This window comes from Ranitomeya imitator, chromosome 2 (assembly GCF_032444005.1).
Source record: "Ranitomeya imitator isolate aRanImi1 chromosome 2, aRanImi1.pri, whole genome shotgun sequence".
Taxonomy (NCBI): domain Eukaryota; kingdom Metazoa; phylum Chordata; class Amphibia; order Anura; family Dendrobatidae; genus Ranitomeya; species Ranitomeya imitator.
In genome coordinates this window covers 676987697-677006425 of record NC_091283.1, presented here as the reverse complement: position 1 = coordinate 677006425, position 18729 = coordinate 676987697, and the positions used below count along the sequence as shown (strand labels likewise).

At 42.3% G+C, this 18729-nt stretch overlaps 1 protein-coding gene across 4 annotated transcripts in view; it reads left to right on the top strand.

Annotated features, from left to right (window-relative positions):
• Positions 1-18248, top strand: part of TUBGCP2 (tubulin gamma complex component 2) — an 888554-nt gene extending 870306 nt beyond the window's left edge. For 3 of the 4 annotated variants that reach the window (XM_069753054.1, XM_069753055.1, XM_069753053.1), the window contains 3 exons: positions 5143-5277; positions 13976-14109; positions 17784-18248. In XM_069753054.1, the coding sequence (XP_069609155.1) occupies positions 5143-5277; positions 13976-14109; positions 17784-17895 (381 nt within the window). In that variant the 3' untranslated portion in view covers positions 17896-18248. The remainder of the gene's footprint in view (positions 1-5142; positions 5278-13975; positions 14110-17783) is intronic. The other variant, XM_069753056.1, reaches the window with a different exon arrangement.
• The last annotated feature ends 481 nt before the right edge of the window (positions 18249-18729 follow it).

Below are 18729 nucleotides of genomic sequence, written 5' to 3'. Positions count from 1 at the left end.
GATCGGGTGAAATGGGAGTTAACCCTTTCACCCGGCCTGCAGGGACGCGATCTTTCCATGACGCATATGCTGTGTCATGGGTCGGAATGGCACCGACTTTCATGACGCAGCGTATGCGTCAAAGGTCGGGAAGGGGTTAATATGAATGCTAGTGATGATAAAAAACACTCGATTTTTTAGATTTCTGGCTAAGATTTTAATTTATTCTTACACATGCGTACCGGTGCACATATATAGAGTATATAAAGAGTATTATAAATAGGCCAGGTGTTTACATTTAATATATAGTTAAGAAAAAGTTCTACTTACTTGTTAAAATCTTTCTCATGCCCACTGAAAAAATGTGGAATATCTCAGTTCAAATGAAATGGGAGGATTCTGCTTGTAGGATGTCTCTTACTCATAAAGCTAAATAGTCATGCCTGTGCTCAAAGTTTTCTTGGACATTATCTGTACAGGATGTGGCCTCTGAGTTTATCTGTTATCCATCCCGGCATGGCTATTTTAGCACGTAGTTGGTTATCACAGATAACACAGCCCCAGGCCCCGCTGAAAAATTATGCTGCCACTGCAAAATAATTGTAATGCCTAGCAAAATCCAAGGAAAAATAAAAATAACGATGTAACAATTGACAAGTAGTAGAAACATTTTGTTACAAATTTTTCATGATCATTCAGAGCCACATTAAAATGGGATCCACCATGCATAAACATGTTCTTTAGGGAAAGAGAAGCGTTAGATATTTTTTATCTGAGCATTACAAATGCTTTCTTTGAAAATAAACATTGCCAGAGCGGTCATTATAAGGTCTACTAATATATGCAAATAAAAGGCCTATACCAGACCAACAATGTGAAATGTTACATTTGTTTTTGATGTATCATGTTCAGATATTACAATAGTCTGAACAGAGCCTAAGATGTAACTTCATGTGAAACTAGTGTGATACATTATAAAGTACAAAATAGTTTTGTATCTTTGTGTAGAAATATATCAGACATCTAATATATAATTGCCTAGAATACTACTTCCTGCAATTTGTGCCAACTTCCGTGGCTTTGTCCGGAGCTAATGTCCGGAGCTAATGTCCGGAGCTAATGTCCAGAGATAAGTGACGTCAACAGTGTCCAGTGTCTGATTGGTTGCCGCCTGCTGCGAGCGACCAATCAGAAACGTGCCGTACTGTGACACACTCCGCCCGCCATTTTGGTGTGATTTTTGAATTTTTACCTCACAGCAAGTTTCTACTGCGTGGAGGCGGGCCCAGTGACGTTGCTCTTCAAGCTCCTGCCGAATTTCGTCAAAAAAATGATACCATTTACCAAAACTATATATATTTAGTTGTGAAGTGGTTCAGTGACATTTTCACACCAATTTTGAACTTTTGTTTGGTGTTTTCTCCATATACTGCCTATTATTTTTGTTCTTTCTTACTATTAATTATTAATTGTATTATTCTTACATTTGAATAAATAAAGTATATATGGATTCTAGACTCCCGATTCTTTAGAATCGGGCTGCCATCTAGTAGAATATAAAACTACTAGGGAAAAGGATTCTATTTGTAGGATGTCTCTTACTTATAAAGCTAAAGAGGCATTTAATATGATAAAATTATGCAACATATGACAGCACTAAACATGGGATCCTGAGATCCCTAGTAAGGCCCCATAGATAGATGGCACGTAACGCAGTACACATAAATAAACAACACTATCTGAGTATATAAACTGCTAAGATATACAAAATGCGCTGAAGGCATACAGAGTGCCGACATGGGATCCTGAACTCAGTGGTAATGGCCTATAGATATATGGCATATAATGCAGTACGCACACACTGGTAACAGTACCTAAATTCAAACAGGCGATTGAATCCGCCAGTAATGGCCACCTAAAAATAAGCCAGTAGCAGTATAGTACTATCAGTAAACCATGTAAATAAATATGCATTATAAGCAAAAAAAACCATAACACCTCCGGGCAAATAACCCTCAGATAACACCTACAGGCACAAAGAGAAAGCGAATACAAAAAGGGGATCACCAAACAGCATGGATTTGTACAAAAATAAGCCAGTAGCAGTATAGTACTATCAGTAAACCATGTAAATAAAATATGCATTATAAGCAAAAACCCCATAACACCTCCGGGCAAATGACCCTCAGATAATACCTACAGGCACAAAGAGAAAGCGAATACAAAAAGGGGATCACCAAACAGCATGGATTTGTACAAAAATAAGCCAGTAGCAGTATAGTACTATCAGTAAACCATGTAAATAAATATGCATTATAAGCAAAAAAAACCATAACACCTCCGGGCAAATAACCCTCAGATAACACCTACAGGCACAAAGAGAAAGCGAATACAAAAAGGGGATCACCAAACAGCATGGATTTGTACAAAAATAAGCCAGTAGCAGTATAGTACTATCAGTAAACCATGTAAATAAAATATGCATTATAAGCAAAAACCCCATAACACCTCCGGGCAAATGACCCTCAGATAATACCTACAGGCACAAAGAGAAAGCGAATACAAAAAGGGGATCACCAAACAGCATGGATTTGTACAAAAATAAGCCAGTAGCAGTATAGTACTATCAGTAAACCATGTAAATAAATATGCATTATAAGCAAAAAAAAAACCATAACACCTCCGGGCAAATGACCCTCAGATAATACCTACAGGCACAAAGAGAAAGCGAATACAAAAAGGGGATCACCAAACAGCATGGATTTGTACAAAAATAAGACCGTAGCAGTATAGTACTATCAGTAAACCATGGATGTGACAGTTCAAATTAACAATATCAAACATGGTGTGTTATAAAAACATGAATAAAACACACTGCTGCTTACTTGCGGGTGTTGTAATATGGACACATACATAATGTGACCATATAATGAGAATGGTGTGTTATAAACCACGTGTAAAAAATAAATACACGACTAGGATATAAAATATATAAGCCGCCATGGTGTGTTACAGCACCAAGCTCACAAACAACTAGGATATAATTATATAACGTTGCCATCTTATAGGGGATTATCAAAAAGCGAATATAAACATCGTACAGACCCTAGGATATAATTATATACCAATGCCATCTAATAGGGGGGATTATCAAAAGCTAATATAAAACTATATCAAACTATATCAAACTATATCAAAAGGGAAGTCAGCCAGACTCAGGGACAGCTGGCTGACAGGAGGAGGGGAGGAGTTACACACTTTGACACAACTTTATAGGGGCGTGTCCACCTGTCAGATTGAGTTTGACGAAACCACCCGATTATACACTACTTAGGTAGGACATCTGGACACAGGGTCACCGGCAGACATCAGACAGGAGTCGTTCGGTTCCGGACATCCGACACGACCTACAGGCACCACCACAGTCATCAAGCTCCAGGCAGCGGTCATCAGATTCCAGACTGCGGTCTTCAAGCTCCGGCATTGGACCTAGGAAGGAACTCAAGCAGGATGATGCTAGAATCACAGGATTGCTGGGCCTGCCAGGAGTTAGCACTGCATGGTAGTCAGAGCGCAGAGTAGTAGATGCTCACCAGAAGCACTGGTTTCAAGAGACTCAGTCACTGGGTGCAAAGCTCCAGACACAGGGGGATTACAGGAACATGACACAGCAGACACAGTTCAGACAGGGTCAGGTACAGGATCAAGGATTCAGGCCTGGATATACCACCTCCAAGACATGCGCCAGAACAGGACAAAACAGAAATAAAGGCAAGGACTTTGATACCAAAACATAGACAAACACACATAGCAAAGTTCAGGAGCTTTGTAAGTAGCTCAGACCCCACCCATAGGGCAGGGGAACTTTATATAGGAGTTGCCTCTCCGCAATTGGCTGGGGAAAGCATTTCAAGTACACACATTAACCCTGATAAAAGCAGAGGAGGGTGAGGCTCAGGGCACCTGGCAGTGGCTGCATGCCCTTACACATGTGGAAAGTCATTCACCAGCTGAAAATGACCTTGCAACCTGCAGACAGCTTCCACAGCGGCAACCAGGGACCGCACATGCAGATGGTCATGCAGCAGAGCAAAAGACCTTACCACCCATGTACAGGTAACAGCCAACAGTATTCCAGTTCAATTAGGGGGAAAGGAGCAACGGGTTAAAGCAAAGACCTGCATTGTCACACCGAAAACTAGATACAGACAGAACAGCGTGACAGTCGTGTACTAGAAAATGCAGGGAAAAAAAAGCAAATTGCAAAAAAAGTGCAATCCCAAACTTGTTTTTTGTTTGACTTTTTTGCTAGGTTCACTAAATGCTAAAACTGACCTGCCATTTTGATTCTCCAGGTCATTGAGTTCATAGACACCAAACATGTCTAGGTTCTTTTTTATCTTAAGTTGTAAAAAAAAATTCCAAACTTTGCTAAAAAAAAAACCCAAAAACATAATATTCCGATAATCTTAGCGTCTCCATTTTTCGTGATCTCGGGTCGGGTGAGGGTTATTTTTTGCGTGCTGAGCTGACGTTTTCAATTATACTATTTTGGTGCAGATATGTTCTTTTGATCGCCCGTTATTGCATTTTAATGCAATGTCACGGCGACCAAATTCTGGCGTTTCAAATTTTTTTCTCGATACTTTTTTTATTGATAGATCGGGCGATTCTGAACCGGATGATACCAAATATGGGTAGGTTTATCTTTTTTTATTGTTTTATTTTGAATGGGCTATTTTTTATTTTTTTTCATATTTTTTAAAACTTTTTTTTTTTTTTTTTTACTTTTGCCATGCTTCAGTAGCCTCCATGGGAGGCTAGAAGCTGGTACAACTCGATCAGCTCTGCTACATTGGAGCGAAGCCTATGGCCGGAGGGACTAGTTAAATGCTGCTATCAGCCATTGACGGCAGCATTTAACTAGTTAATAGTGGCGAGTGAATCACGATTGTACAAAACAGCTGACATGTCCTGGCTTTGATGCAGGCTCACCGCCGGAGCCCGCATCAAAGCGGGGGTTCTGACCTCGGGCTTACTATTCTGCCCGAGGTCAGAAAGGGGTTAAGGAGGTCCATCAGAGAAGGCTAAAGGGGTTAAATGTCTTTTGCATTGACTATGCTATATTGATGTATTTTATTGCTGAAATTTCCTTTTTATCAGAGATTTACACAGAGCGTGCAGTTGCAGACCGAGATGGAGCATATGTCACTTAGTAGTGACATATGTACAATGATGGGTCCCTGCACACAAAGTGAAAATACAGAAGACTCATTGAAAAAAAGGCTCACCTCTAAGGTAAATGTCAGATATATGTATCGCCATTGAAGGAATTAGGCTAAGTTCACACTTGCGTACCGTGGCCTTGCGGACGGCTGCGTACTTCCTCCGTGAAGCTCCGCCCACTTCCGCATGTCTTCTGTTAGGGTCCGCCTACATCTACATGCATCCTGCGTACCTATCTTTAACATTGGGTATGCAGGACATGCGGATGCATCGTTTTGATGCGCCCTCCGACCGCACAGGGCACATCAAGTTGTGTTCCCGTGTGGTCGGCTGGTGTGTTAAAACGACACATCTGCGTACATCCTCAGACATCTGCATGTCCTACGTACCCAATGTTAAAGATAGATACGCATGACGCATGCAGTAGTAGGCAGGGCTTAACGGAGAAAGTGCGTAGCCCTCCGCAGAACCCCCAAACTCTAATGTGAACCCGGCCTTAGAGAGTAATTAAACTTTTTTGTTTTATTTAATTCTTGATCACCCTCTGTAAAGTCTTACATTTTTGTACTGTACCATAATTTGCTTTCTTTTATCTTTAACACCAATCTGAAAGCACTGGCTTGTCTGTCTAATTTATTCTGTCTTAGTTACTGATACTAACTGCCTGTCTAGCTAAGATCTATACAAAGATTTGTACTCTAAAGAGCAAGTTTCTTTGCTTCCCTCCTCTGTGCTTAGACTATATTATAGTCTGAGCACGGGGAAGGGGAGCAGAGATGTTCAGTCAATGAGTTGCAAATCTTCATTAAACCTGCAGTTCATATCAGCTTAACTGGAGTATAATGTGGTATGCATGTAAAATCGGAGCAAGTTCATACTGGCCATTAAACAGACAAAACCTAAAAACCAAAATGAACATGTACCCTTCTGTAAGTAAATAAGTAAAAGTAATAGTGCATACAGTGGGTACGGAAAGTATCCATACCCCTTTATATTTTTCACTTTGTTTCATTGCAGCCATTTGGTAAATTCAAAAAAGTTCTTTTTTTATCTCATTACTACTCAATTACTACTACAGAAATGTAGTAATTTGTGCAAGTTTATTAAAAAAGAAAAACTGAAATATCACATGGTCATAAGTATTCAGACCCTTTGCTCAGACACTCACATTGCTCTCCATTTCCCTGTGATCCTCCTTGAAATGATTCTACTTCATTGGAGTCCAGCTGTGTTTAATTAAACAATCAGTTGTTTAATTAAACTGATAGAACTTGATTTGTAAAGGCTCACAGTGCAAGCCAGACCAAATGAGGATCATGAGGTCAAAGGAACTGGTCAAGGAGCTTCAGACACAGAATTGTGGCAAGGCACAGATCTGGCCAATTTTACAACAGAATTTCTGCAGTTCTCAAGGTCCCTAAGAGCACAGTGGCCTCCATAATCCTTAAATGGAAGAAGTTTGGGACCACCAGAAGTCTTTCAAGACCTAGCCGTCCAGCCAAACTGAGCAATCGTGGGAGAATAGCCTTGGTGATAGAGGTAAAGAAGAACCCCAAGATCACTGTGGCTGAAGTCCAGTGGTACAGTAGGGAGATGTTAGAAAGTTCAACAAAGTCAACTATTAGCACCATGCCGGATCCCTGCTCTGACAGGTAGGATCTCCGGCGTGTCACTTCACTCACCTGCGTTATGGTCGTTGCTTCCCTTCCCCATGCTTCCAGCAGAGCTTCAAGCCATGTCCTTAAAGCACACGCGCTCCCACCCTTTTAAAGGGTCAGGGCATGCACTTGCTATTTCCTCCCCATCCAATGGCTGTGGGGCATTATGTATATATTGCTTCCTCGTCACTGAGGAGGTACCTGAGCAACCTTCCTGTTTTGCAGTCTTAAGTTGTGTAAGGTTGTGTTCCAGTCCTTGCTGCCCTCTGGTGCAGATCCTGCCTGCTGCCCTCTTGAGCAAATCATGCCTGCTGCACTCTGGTGCAAATTCTGCCTGCTGCACTCTGATAGTATTCTGCCTGCTGCACCATCCAGTCTGTCCTTCTGGGAGCAGCTGCCGAGCGTCTGTTGGTCTATCCTGGAGTGGCACCTGGCGTTCATAGGCAGCCAAGTCTAACCTCACCATCAGAGGCTCTAGTGAACAGGCCGGTGCTTGCTTAGTCACGCCCCTGCAGGCTATCCTCGGTCCTAGGCACAGTGGTTCCACAAACCACGTACGTGACAGTTTGCTCAGGCCATGGAGCCTGCTGGATCCCAGATCTCGCCTGATCAGACCATGTACCAAGAGCTTTTCTGACATAAAAGCATGCAGGAGAGGTTGACGATGCAATTCCAGTCCCTGACTACCAAGTTGGAGGCCTTAAACATCTCTCAAGAGTCTCCTCACGTTCAAGCAGCCATGTCTTCTCCAGAAACGTCTGTCTGTTTGCTTAGTTCCATCTTCAGGTTCCGACTCGCAGCCCCACCCCACTTTGATGGCAATCCGAAGCTCTGCCGAGGGTTCATAAATCAGTGCTGGCTACATTTTGATCTTCTTCCTCATCACTTCCCATTGAAGCGAGCAAAGCATTCCTTATGTCGCACCTTGGAGGTGAAGTTCTGGCGTGGTTGAACACATTATGGGAAAGAGAGGATCCTATAATCTCAAATTTCCCCATATTCTTGGAGACTTTCCGCAAAGTATTTGATGAACCTGGACGAACCTCCTCTTCAGCTTCCACTCTTCTCCCTTTACGTCAGTCCAACTCTGGCATCTGATCTAGGATGGAATAATGAAGCTTTGGTGGCTGCATTCTGGGAGGGGCTTTCCGGAAACATTAAGGATGAGCTTGCTGGTTGAGACCTACCAACTACCTTCGACAACCTGGTCTCCCTCGCCATCCATATAGACCTTTGTTTCCAAGAGTGTGCTCATGAGGTGGCAAGTGAAAGAAGATCATGGCATATGGCTCTGTCCTTTCAAAGGCTACTTGTTCCTATACCCTCCTTTGTCAAGGCCTCACTGGAACCCATGCAGGTCAATTGCTTTGCCCTCGCCAGTCAGCGACAGAGGGATCACCTTGCTAAAGTCCTGTGCCTGTGTTATGGAGATGTAGGCAACTTCATTTGCACCTGTCCGGTGAAGTCGGGAAACTCCAGCATCTAGGGTCGGTAGGCGAGGCCTCCTTAGACTTAAAAGACACTTCTCTAACACTGACTCTTACTTTGGTCATGACAACCAGTGAATCCCAGTTTATTGAGACGGCATATTTGGATTCCGGGGCAGCAGGGATTTTTATCCTCCAGGCTGTAGTGGATCGCTTCAAAATCTCAGTCCGTCCACTCCAAGATCCTCTGGCAATAACATCTGTCAATTTTTCGAGAGATTGTTCGGCTGACCACTGAGCTGCGTGAGGTCCATATTGGGATGCTTCATACTGAGAAGATAGTCTTCTGTGTTCTTACCCATATGTATCACGCATTTCTCTTAGGTATATCATTGCTGAAACAGCACAAACCTGTGTTGGACTGAGCAACTGGAGAGGTGCTTCGCTGGGGACATTACTGTCATGAAGAGTGTCTGGCCCCAGTGCGTCCGGCTAAGCTCCCATCTTCTCCAGTATCGCTGCCCGGTTTACCATCTGCACATTGGTCCTTTGCCGATGTATTTGACAAAAAGGAAGCAGAGACTTTGCCGCCCTACAGACCGTGTGAATTCCCTATCGACTTAATTCCCGGATCTACAGTCATGGTCAAAAGTATTGACACCCCTGCAATCCTGTCAGATAATACTCATTTTCTTCCTGAAAATGATTGCAAACACAAATTATTTGGTATTATTATCTTCATTTGATTTGTCCTAAACGAAAAAACACAAAAGAGAATGAAGCAAAAAGCAAAACCTTGATCATTTCACACAAAACTCCAAAAATGGGCCAGACAAAAGTATTGGCACCCTCAGCCTAATACTTGGTTGCACAACCTTTAGCCATAATAACTGCGACCAACTGCTTCCGGTAACCATCAGTAAGTTTCTTACAATGCTCTGCTGGAATTTTAGACCATTCTTCTTTGGCAAACTGCTTCAGGTCCCTGATATTTGAAGGGTACCTTCTCCAAACTGCCATTTTTAGATCTCTCCACAGGTGTTCTACGGGATTCAGGTCTGGACTCATTGCTGGCCACCTTAGAAGTCTCCAGTGCTTTCTCTCAAACCATTTTCTAGTGCTTTTTGAAGTGTGTTTTGGGTCATTGTCCTGCTGGAAGACCCATGACCTCTGAGGGAGACCCAGCTTTCTGACACTGGGCCCTACATTATGCTGCAAAATTTGTTGGTAGTCTTCAGACTTCATAATGCCATGCACACGGTTAAGCAGTCCAGTGCCAGAGGCAGCAAAGCAACCCCAAAACATCAGGGAACCTCCGCCATGTTTGACTGTAGGGACCGTGTTCTTTTCTTTGAATGCCTCTTTTTTTCTCCTGTAAACTCTATGTTGATGCCTTTGCCCAAAAAGCTCTACTTTTGTCTCATCTGACCAGAGAACATTCTTCCAAAACGTTTTAGGCTTTTTTAGGTAAGTTTTTGCAAACTCCAGCCTGGCTTTTTTATGTCTCGGGGTAAGAAGTGGAGTCTTCCTGGGTCTCCTACCATACAGTCCCTTTTCATTCAGACGCCGACGGATAGTACGGGTTGACACTGTAGTACCCTCGGACTGCAGGGCAGCTTGAACTTGTTTGGATGTTAGTTGAGGTTCTTTATCCAACATCCGCACAATCTTGCGTTGAAATCTCTTGTCAATTTTTCTTTTCCGTCCACATCTAGGGAGGTTAGCCACAGTGCCATGGGCTTTAAACTTCTTGATGACACTGCGTACGGTAGACACAGGAACATTCAGGTCTTTGGAGATGGACTTGTAGCCTTGAGATTGCTCATGTTTCCTCACAATTTGGTTTCTCAAGTCCTCAGAGAGTTCTTTGGTCATCTTTCTTTTCTCCATGCTCAATGTGGTACACACAAAGACACAGGACAGAGGTTGAGTCAACTTTAATCCATGTCAACTGGCGGCAAGTGTGATTTAGTTATTGCCAACACCTGTTAGGTGCCACAGGTAAGTTACAGGTGCTGATAATTACACAAATTAGAGAAGCATCACATGATTTTTCGAACAGTGCCAATACTTTTGTCCACCCCCTTTTTTATGTTTGGTGTGGAATTATATCCAATTTGGCTTTATGACAATTATTTTTGTATTTTTTTCATTTAAGACAAATTAAATGAAGATAATACCAAATAATTTGTGTTTGCAATCATTTTCAGAAAGAAAATGAGTATTATCTGACAGAATTGCAGGGGTGTCAATACTTTTGGCCATGACTGTGCATCCCCTAGAGGTCAAATTTACCCTGTCTCCAGCTGAGACTCGGGCTAGGTCAGACTACATTCTGAAGAATTTGGCCAGGGTGTTCAATCAGAAGTTCTATTTTCCTACTCGGGCCAGGTTTTTTTTCGTTAAAAAGAAAGACAGATGACTCCGACCATGTATCAGGGTCACAACCAAGTTACGATGAAAAATAAATACCCTGTACCATTGATTCCTGAGTTGTTTGACCGATTAAGGCTACGTTCACATTAGCGTTGTGCAGGGCAGCGTCCGGCGCAGCTGCGGCGACGCATGCATCATGCTCCCCTATATTAACATGGGGGGCGCATGGACATGCGTTGTCTTGCGTTTTGTGACGCATGCGTCAATTTGGTGCAACTGTCAGGGCGCAGAAGACGCTGCATGATGCAGTATTTTCTGCGCCAAAAATCATGCAAAAATGAACGCATGCGTCACAAAAAGCTGCGTTGTGCATGCGTTTTTGCATGCGTTGCGTCGTCGACGCTGCCCCGCACAACGCTAATGTGAACGTAGCCTAAGAGGTGCCAGGATCTTCACCAAATTAAATTTAAGGGGCACCTACAATTCAATCTGCATTCGCCATGGAGACGAATGGAAGACGGCATTCAACACCAGGGTGGACATTTTGATGCCGTTCGGTCTCAGTAATGCTCTGGCAGTTTTTCAAGAGTTCGTCAATGATATATTCTGGGACCTGCTTTATTCCTGCGTTGTTGTGCTCACTTAGAAATCTTCCTCGGGTCGCCATATGTCCTGCTGTTTCTTCTCTAAGGCCTTCTCTGCTCCAGAGCATAACTACTCCATTGGTGACCGGGAGTATCTCACCATTAAGATGGGTTTGGAGGAGAGGCGATACCTGCTGGAGGGCGCAGTCTACCCTGTGGTCATCTACACGGACCATAAGAATCTGTCGTACCTTCAGTCCACCCAGAGACTTAATCCACGCCAAGTCAGGTGGTCATTGTTTTTTGCTCACTTTAACTTTTTATCACATTTCAGGTCCAGTTACAAGGACATCATAGCCGAAGCCACCTCTGACTCATTTCTGTCCGGAGACCATGAGGAGGATCCTCAATTTATCATCGAACCGTCCAAGGTGATTACTGTCGCTCCAGTCAGCCTGTCACAAATTCCCCCATTAAAAAACTGTGGCTGAATCCAAGAAGGAGCGAGTTTTGTCATGGGGTCACTCGTCCAAGGTGGCTGGTCATGCAGGACAAAGGAAGACACTGTAATTTATTTCTTACCACTACTGGTGGCCATCCATGAGGAGGGATATCTATGCTTACGTGGCTGCCTGTTCGATTTGTGCCCACAATAAGGTTCCTAGAAGACTTCCTACTGGTTCTCTCTGTGCCGCCTGGTCCATGGCAGCACATAGCGATGGACTTCATTACAGGTTTGCCAGTATCTGAGGGTTGCATCCATAATCTGGGTAGTCATGGATTGCTTCTCCAAAATGGCGCATTTTACCCCGTTGTCTGCTCTTCCGTCTGCTCCTGAAATGCTGACAGCTTCAAACATTTTCCGCCTGCATGGATTTCCTCGTTCCATAGTGTCTGATCAAGGTTCGCAGTTCACTTCCAGATTCTGGTGAGCTCTCTGTAAACATCTGGATATTGTCTTGGACTTCTCCTCCTCTTAACACCCTCGGTCCAATGAGCAAGTGGAGCATGTAAACCAGGTCCCTCTGGGCAACTACTTGCGACACTTCATCAATGCCCACCACATTGATTGGGTGAAATTACTTCCCTGGGCTGAGTTCTCGTACAACTATCACTTTTGTGAAGCCTCGGGAAAGTCTCCTTTCTACGTTGTGTTCGATCGACAACCCAAGGTTCCCCTCCCGGTGATGGTCCCTTCTTATGCTCTTGCGGCAGATGTTCTCTCCAAGGATTTTGTAAAATTGTGGGGGGACACCAAAGCCACTTCAGATGCATCCATTTGAAGAGACATGCAGACAAAAGGCGCCTGGACCCTCCATGCTTCCACCCCGGCAAAAGGTATGGCTCTCATCCAGGTACGTTCAGTTGAGTGTTCTCTCTTACAAGGTGGGTCCTTGTTTTATCAGGCCTTTCGAGGTGCTGAAACAGATCAACAAGGTCTCCTATGAACTGAAGTTGCCTCCTTCATTATGGATTCCAAATTCTTTCCATGTATCTCTGCTGAAGCCTGTAATCCTAAGTCCCTTCTTCAAGGGTCCCAGTACCACGCCCGTACCAACTGTCTCGGATAATGTTTTTGAGGTGGCCATGAAGAGGGTGTGAGGCAAGACCTTCCTTTTTGACTGGAAGGGATTTGATCCTGAGGAGAGATCCTGGGAGCCCAAGGAGAACATTCACACTCCGATTTTCATCTGAAACATCCTTGATGGCCTGAAGAGGAGAGGGCCTAAAGTGGGGTACTGTTAGCACCATACCGGATCCCTTCTCTGACAGACAGGATCTCCGGCGTGTCACTTCACTCACCCATGCTGTGGTCGGTGCTTCCCTTCCCCATGCTCGGCATTCTTCCAGCAGAGCTTACAGCCGGGCCTCCAGCCATTCCCAAGAAGACTCATGGCTGTACTAGCTCAAAAGGGTGCTTCTACTTAATACTGAGCAAAGGGTCTGTACTTATGACCATGTGATAGTTCAGTTTTTCTTTTATAATAAATTTGCAAAAAATACTACATTTCTGTAGTAGTAATGGAGTAGTATTGAGAAAAAAAATGAACTATTTGAATTTACCAAATGGCTGCAATTAAACAAATAGTGACAAATATAAAGAGGTATGAATACTTTCTGTACCCAATGTGTATAAGAAAGGGTACTTAGTAAATACCGTTTTTATTTAAAATAAAAATCATACAAGTCCTCCCACCAGTGTCAAGGTGTACCCAAATCGAGATGGACCTATCTTCTGGTATTAAAACTTTTCAATGTGTTAAAGTGATATAAATGTGAATGAACGGTGAGCAGGACCAGGTCCTAATATGGACACCTTGCAAATGGAAAGTTATTTAAACAGAATTCTCAACTGCAAAGAAAGGAAGGCTCAGTGCAGAAACCTGAAACTTAACTGAAAAAAATAAACTGAAGTATAATTTTGTATACATGTAAATTAGTAGCATTTTCACACTGGCCATTAAAGAGGCAAAACCTAACACAGAAAGAATATGCGTATATACACTGCTGTAATTAAAAGCAGAGTAAACTAGACAGACCACCACTTTCAGTTTGGTGTTAAAGTTAGAAGGAAGAAAAATATGATAATTAAATATAGTGCTTTACAAAGGTTCAAAATTTAATAACGTCTGATCAATAAATAAAAAAAGTTTAGTTGCTTATAAATACATTTAGTTTTGGTTTGTGTTTTTATTTAATTGCTGAACTTGTTGATGCATTTCAGTGTTCAGCTGGTTTTGAATCTACCATCAATAATTTTGATACCAATTTCTCAACACATCTCATGGACCTCCTTGATAAGTTGAGTATGTACAGCACCAATGATTGCGAGCACAGCATGATTAATATCATATATAGGTAAGGAATATTGTCATTATATTTTAGAGAGGTGTCCAAATTTGTTCTTGTATTGTTCCAGCTGGAAAAATCCTAATTTATACTGTCCTTGAAGTAGAATTTTCAAGTAATCGCACATTTTCTACAGACGATATGTGACATTACTTATACAAATAAAAGAACAATAAGGATGAGGGAAAGTGCTCGGATGTGCTTGTTACTCTTCAAGCAATGGGCTGTGCTCAATTTCAAACTCAAAACCCCATCTTTGGCGCATTTTATACACCAATAAGCATGCGGGGATTGCCTGTGAGTCACTGTAATGCCGTAGCATTGGTTGTCAATAAAAACACTGTGGCGATAATAGTGCAAATAGGATCTTATCCAATAAACTTTACACGTAACTTATCAGATTATGCTAACCTGATATATCCGAGGTTTGCTATTTTAGGAGTAGTTATCAGCGGCAGTAGATCCTCGGGTCACAGAGTGACCATCAGTGTCTATATCGGAAAGGAGTTTTGTGTAGAATACATCACACTTTTTTTCGCTTATCTTTTGGACTGACGTCTTTAATCATTCAGCAGCGTGGAAATCTTGTCCACAAAACTCCTTTGTGATGCAGCATTGGTTGTGGCATCACTGTGATTGGATGGCTGTCTGACATCATCAGGGATTATAAAAGGACAGGCGCTTCCCGGCTCTGCACACTGATGCAATTGCACAGCTCTGTGACATTTCGTATTGAAGGGAGAGAGTGCTTGTCTAGACCTGTGTGCACAGTATAATGAATCAAAGACCTGCAATCTTGATACTGGTGCTGAAGCTGAGCCATCATACTAACAGCCCTTCTAGCCTAAAGGTACCTTCACACTAAACAACTTCACAACGATATCGCTAGCGATCCGTGACGTTGCAGCGTCCTGGCTAGCGATATTGTTGTGTTTGACACGCAGCAGCGATCAGGCCCCTGCTGTGATGTTGTTGGTCAGAGCTAGAAGGCCAGAACTTTCTTTCGTCGCTGGACTCCCTGCAGACATCGCTGAATCGGCGTGTGTGACACCGATTCAGCGATGTCTTCACTGGTAACCAGGGTAAACATTGGGTTACTAAGCGCAGGGCCGTGCTTAGTAACCCGATGTTTACCCTGGTTACCATCGTAAAAGTAAAAAAAACAAACACTACATACTTACCTTCCGCTGTCTGTCCCCGGCGCTCTGCTTCCTGCACTGGCTGTGAGCGCCGGTCAGCCGGAAAGCAGAGCGGTGACGTCACCGCTCTGCTTTCCGGCCGCTGTGCTCAGTCAGTGCAGGAAAGCAGAGCGCCGGGGACAGACAGCTGAAGGTAAGTATGTAGTGTTTGTTTTTTTTTACTTTTACGATGGTAACCATGGTAAACATCGGGTCACTAAGCGCGGCCCTGCGCTTAGTAACCCGATGTTTACCCTGTTACCGGCATCGTTGGTCGCTGGAGAGCTGTCTGTGTGACAGCTCTCCAGCGACCAAACAGCGACGCTGCAGCGATCGACATCGTTGTCTGTATCGCTGCAGCGTCGCTTAATGTGAAGGTACCTTAAGGGCTAATCATTTCATTTGCTGTTTGTATCACGTACAATCGGCATTTAGCCTAGGAAGTGAGAGTTACAGCAGCAGGAAGCATGGCTGAATACAATCAGTAGACGGGGATTAGGGCTGTGCAGTCCTTGGGCAAATATATAGCTGCAGATTTTTTGTGGGGGCTGAAGAAAATGATTATATTTTTATGTATCAAGTATTACGACCTTTACGGTCCTTTTTTGTGTTATATAAAACGCCAGAAAATTGTTGAAACATTTTCCTGATCTACATTTCTCAGCCATACATTATTCCGTAGTGTGAAGTACATTTCTGTGATTTCTAAAACTGAGAAAAAGCTTTTTTTTTTTTGCTGTTTAGTGATGCACAAACTTTAGAGCAGCCATGGCCGCAAGAACCTGGGATATGGCAAATTTGGGATAAGGAGGAAGATGATGATGAGACACAGTTGCTGCTTACTCTTGTTTGTTACTGTTGTCACAAAGGCAGGAATAAGGCAGCACTCTGTAGTGCCATAGCTTGCAAACATGAAATATGAAAATTGAATTGCATTACTGCACTAGAGATATGAAAAATTGAGAAAGCTTAGTCCATAAATTGGCCAATTCATGTGTACCTGTTAGCCACGGTAAGGCATTTCTTGTTACCAGGAACTAACTTAATGTCAATCCTCTCTTAGAATAAAGTCTTCATCTGTATGGGAACCTGTGTGTCCTCTCTGAGACTGAAATCTATATCTCTGTGGAGAGGTAGGCGCTAAGGTTTCTCAATTTTTCATATTTCTACTGCAGAAATACAATTCCATTTTCACATTTCATGTTTGCAAGCTATGGCGCTACAGAGTGCTGCCTTATTTATTTGACTGTATATGAGTTGGTGACTCTAGGTTAGTACCTGTTTACACCTAGTCTATGTTTGGATGTGACCATCAGTTTTTTAAAATTTGTATCTGGACTATAAGAATCATCCCCTCCACATTTTTGTAGGAAAAAACTGCATCTCATAGTCCGAAAAATACAGTAATCTGCAGCTTGTCAGTTCTCTGTGCGTTTTTGCCCTTTACTCAAATCAATCCAAAATGTGCATTTTTGCATCTGTGTTTTTCCTGCCAAGAGATGCAGAAATGGTCCAGAAATTTTACTCAATATGTGCACATACCCTTATCTATGTTATAGTGCCAACCCATAGACTAGTCTGTGATCTGGCGTACATTTCGTTGGTATCTACCCCTCAAAACACTTGTTAAAAATGTATCGGTATTATATTGCTCATCCATAGGGTATTCCGTGGTCTGGTCTACATTTCCTTGGTATATAACCCTCAAAAGTGCTGAGCCTTTATGAGTATAGAAGTACCAATACATGACAATTTGAGCAGAATGTGTATGACGCCCTCCTTTATCTCTAATACAGCATGTATCTGAGTCCCTTATTTTTGGCAGTTTTAAATTTTCTATTTTCTTGCAACTAATTGCTGCAAAAGGAGGCTCCACAAAGTACTGACTTTTGGGGGGTAAATAGTTATACACACTGAAATTTTCAGTTATTTTGTTATGTTTGTTGTTTTTACCACAAAAAGAAAGAAAACCAAATGTTCACAGATGTAGGCATGTTTTTAAACTGATGCAAGCACTAAAAAAAGTATGAAATTCCAGGTTGTAAGGTAGCAAAACACAAAAAAGACAAGGGGCTGAATACCTTAGAAAGACACTCTGTACCTCACTTATCTTAAAGACCGTGTCTGGTCTTGGGGTACAAGTCTGCAGTGTGCATGCTGTATTTTCCGAAACCTGGATCGGCTGGCGCTTGACCGCAAGTTTGTGATTTGTATACTTGTGGTCATGTGCTGTCTAGATAGGTGCAACATCACTCGATGCAAGTGTATTAAGTAAAGCCAGATACAGTCTAGTTGGAATGACAGTGGAAGTATGCAAATCGCATACTTGCGGGCACATGACCTCTGGCTCCCTGCACCAAAGAATCCTCAAAGAGAGTGTGATGTGAGGATTCACAAGTCAGTCCTATAGAGTAACTGCAGATTAATAGCCTAAAGCGGGACAACCCCTTTAAGTTACTTTATTAGTCTACCAATCAATGTTTTCCTTCTATTAATATTTTGCAGGTTGGATTTCAATGGTTTTTATACAGAACATTTGAAGAGGCTCTCTGCAGAAAGAAGTCAGAAGAGCCCTCCAAGGACAGATCCTATACGACAATCCATAACCACCCAATGATACAGCAAAACCAAAAATATCCAGAAATCTTTGGAATATCATCAAAAGGGTTCACTTTTCTACTATACATGATGTCATATCCTACATAAGAGCTGTACTTCAAAATTACTTGACTGAAACTTTCATCTATATTAAAACAGATAATAAATAAGCGTGAAGAAATAATTACTTTACAATATTTAGTCATTCAGATCACTTAAACTACTCCTTTTCTCTAATTCTACTTTTCTGTAGTGTCTCATTTAAGAACTTCATATTAACTATGATAGTCCTCTTTAGCGAGTTGTAATTGTATTGTTTTTAACGACTATTTACACATTCAAATTAAAGGTTATTCTTTATCCTAAATATAATTTTTTAATTGGTTATTGTAAAAAGCAGCTCCTCACTATATGGCCTGCAGTGTCGGTCACCAGATATCCACCAGTCAACAAATCAAAGGATTTGCAGCTTTTACTGGAGCACTTTATTTTGCAGCATTGGCCATTATATGGCAATTTCTGTCTCAGTCTTTTTCAGGTAATTTTGGCTTTAAAGGGAATCTGTAAGTGCATTTTTGTGTGGTGTACTAATGGTATCCTGAAATAGGATTTGGGCAGCCCTTTTCGGATATCTAACTTTTGTTTCTGTACATGGCCCCATTTTCTTGCTGTATGCCCTGGACAAGATTATTATCTCGCATTGGCAAATAAAGCATATGTAAATGAATATTCACCTCCTCCCCCACCCACAATCCTGTCCACCCCTCTGCCAGTGTCATTGATTCATTCAGGCTTCCATATGCCAGAGTATCACATCACAATTCTCATACTGGCCATCTGCTTTCCTGACCTG